The sequence below is a fragment of the Babylonia areolata genome, chromosome 16 (genome assembly GCF_041734735.1).
Source record: "Babylonia areolata isolate BAREFJ2019XMU chromosome 16, ASM4173473v1, whole genome shotgun sequence".
NCBI lineage: Eukaryota > Metazoa > Mollusca > Gastropoda > Neogastropoda > Buccinidae > Babylonia > Babylonia areolata.
In genome coordinates, this window is record NC_134891.1 from 25055816 (window position 1) to 25058315 (window position 2500).

Below are 2500 nucleotides of genomic sequence, written 5' to 3' on the forward strand. Positions count from 1 at the left end.
ACATATAACTGTGACAGATATGACAAAGGTGACACTTTGATTAAAAAAAAAAAACTGGTGGACTCAAGTGTGTGTAGGGGGAGGAGGAGGAGGGTAGGAGGAGGGGGGGACAAAACTGCCCCATCAAGATTGTGGACACACACACACACACACACACACACACACACACACACACACACACACACACACACACACACACCTTTTTCCTTCCTTCCTTCCTTCCTCCCTTCCTTCCCTGACTTGCCTCCCCCCCCCCTCTCCCCACCACCCCCTCTCGCCCCAACCAGTCCCCACCCTCACATACACATACGCACTTCTGTCTCTACCCTCCCTTCCTCCACACAACACCCCCACCACCACCCCCACCCCCCAGCCCCTCATCCCACCCCACCCCCATCTCCTCACCATAACTGACATTCGCGCGGAATTTTCCACACACGCTCACTTTTTTTTTTTTTTTTTTTTGTAACTTCTTCACGAAGGTGCTTTGGCAGTCTCGGTCAGGCTGTAGACTTCTGTAATCCATGGCGATCACCATTAGTCAGGGGTCGATGCTCTGTTTCGCCATGGTGTTGTGTCCCCCCCCCACCCCCCACTCCCCACTTGCCCCTCCCCCCCCCCTCCACACACACACACCTACACACAAACACACTCTCTTACATCCCCCCCACCTACACACACACACACACACACACACAACACTCTCATACATCCCCCTACATACACACAAATCCTCATTCCACCAACCCCAGCCCCACCCTCACATAGACACTCCCCCCCCCTCCACTCCACCTCCTCCCTCAAATTCCTCCCCCTTTCCCTCTGTTGGTATTTTCCTGCTGTTGTTGTGTTTGTTGTTGTTGTTGTTGTTATTGTTGCTGTATTTGTTGTTGTTGTTGTCTTGTTAAGGTGTGTGAATTTGTCTGGTTTCAGGAAATTGACGTGGATGACGTATCCTTCGTCGCTGAAAGGTAAAGCAGTCTGGTCCATTCTAAATGCCATTATCATTATCATGAGTGTTATCATGATTAGGATTATTATTGTGATGATGATGATGGGGATAATGATGATGATGAATAGACGTGGATGACGTATTCTTCGTCGCTGAAAGGTAAAGCAGTCTGGTCCATTTTAAATGCCATCATTATCATCATGAGTGTTATCATGATTATGATTATTTTTGTGATGATGATGAGGAGGAGGAGGAATAGACGTGGATGACGTATTCTTCGTCGCTGAACGGTAAAGCAGTCTGGTCCATTTGTAATGCCATCATTATCATCATGAGTGTTATCATGATTATGATTATTATTGTATTGATGATGATGATGATGGTGGTGGTGGTGGGGATGATGATGATGATGATGATGATGATGAGTAGTTATAGTAGTAGCAGTAATAGTAGCAGCAGCAGCAATAGAAGTAGTAGTAGTATCACCATCAACATCATTACAACTATAACTATCATCGTCATCGTCATACGTCACAAACGAGCGTCTGTGAGCGTGTGCGTGTGCGTGTGTGTGTGTGTGTGTGTGTGTGTGTGTGTGTGTGTGTGTGTGTGTGTGTTCCTTTTAAAAAAAAAAAATTATTATCATCATCATTATTATTATCGTTATCATTGTTATCATTATTGTTATGATGATGATGATGATAATCATCACGATCCTCCTCCTCCTCCTCGTCCTCATCATCATCATTATCCTGAGTAGTAGTAGCAGTAGCAGCAGTAGCGTAGCAGTAACCTCCCCCTCCTCCTTCCTCCTCCTCCTCATCATCATCATCACCATCATCAACACTGTCACCACCTCCTCCTCCTCCTCCTTATTTTCACAGCCTAAAGCTCCTTCCCCACCTTCCGTCCTTCGCCTTCCTGCGACACTCCTTGCTTGCCGGGGAGCGGACCTACCTCCGTGTTGTGGGCAGCCTCTTGTTGCACCAACGCCACGTCAGGCGCACGGACAAGCGTCACGCGGACTATGAGTTCCCGGGCTTTTGCAGCGGGTGTCGCCGCGCGGGATTCTGCTACGGCTGTGCCAAGAACCCTAACCCTCAGTGAGTTTCCGTTTCCGTTTCCGTTTTAGTTTCTGTTTCCGTTTCCGTTTTAGTTTCTGTTTCCGTTTTAGTTTCTGTTTCCGTTTCCGTTTTAGTTTCTGTTTCCGTTTCCGTTTCCGTTTTAGTTTCTGTTTCCGTTTCCGTTTTAGTTTCTGTTTCCGTTTCCGTTTGAAGGAGGTGTCAAAGCGTGCATAAGGACTGGTCCAGTATACGGTACGCCACATGATGATGATGATGATAGTGATGATGATGACTACTTCAATAGCGCCTATCCTCGGTCGGAGATCAAGCTCTAAGCCCTTTACAAACACGGGGTCATTTTCACAACAGGCTGCCTACCTGGGTAGAGCAGACAGATCAGACGGCTACCGTTGGGCGTTTCATCATTCGTTTCCTGTGTCATTCAATCAGATTTCAGGCACGCACACATACGCACTCAGACAGA

At 47.4% G+C, this 2500-nt stretch overlaps 1 protein-coding gene across 1 annotated transcript in view; it reads left to right on the plus strand.

The window, feature by feature from the left end:
* LOC143291017 (uncharacterized) overlaps nt 1-2500 on the plus strand; it is a 27836-nt gene that overhangs the window by 18296 nt on the left and 7040 nt on the right. The window contains exons 4-5 of the mRNA XM_076600603.1: nt 934-971; nt 1837-2055. Coding sequence (XP_076456718.1) covers nt 934-971; nt 1837-2055 — 257 coding nt within the window. The remainder of the gene's footprint in view (nt 1-933; nt 972-1836; nt 2056-2500) is intronic.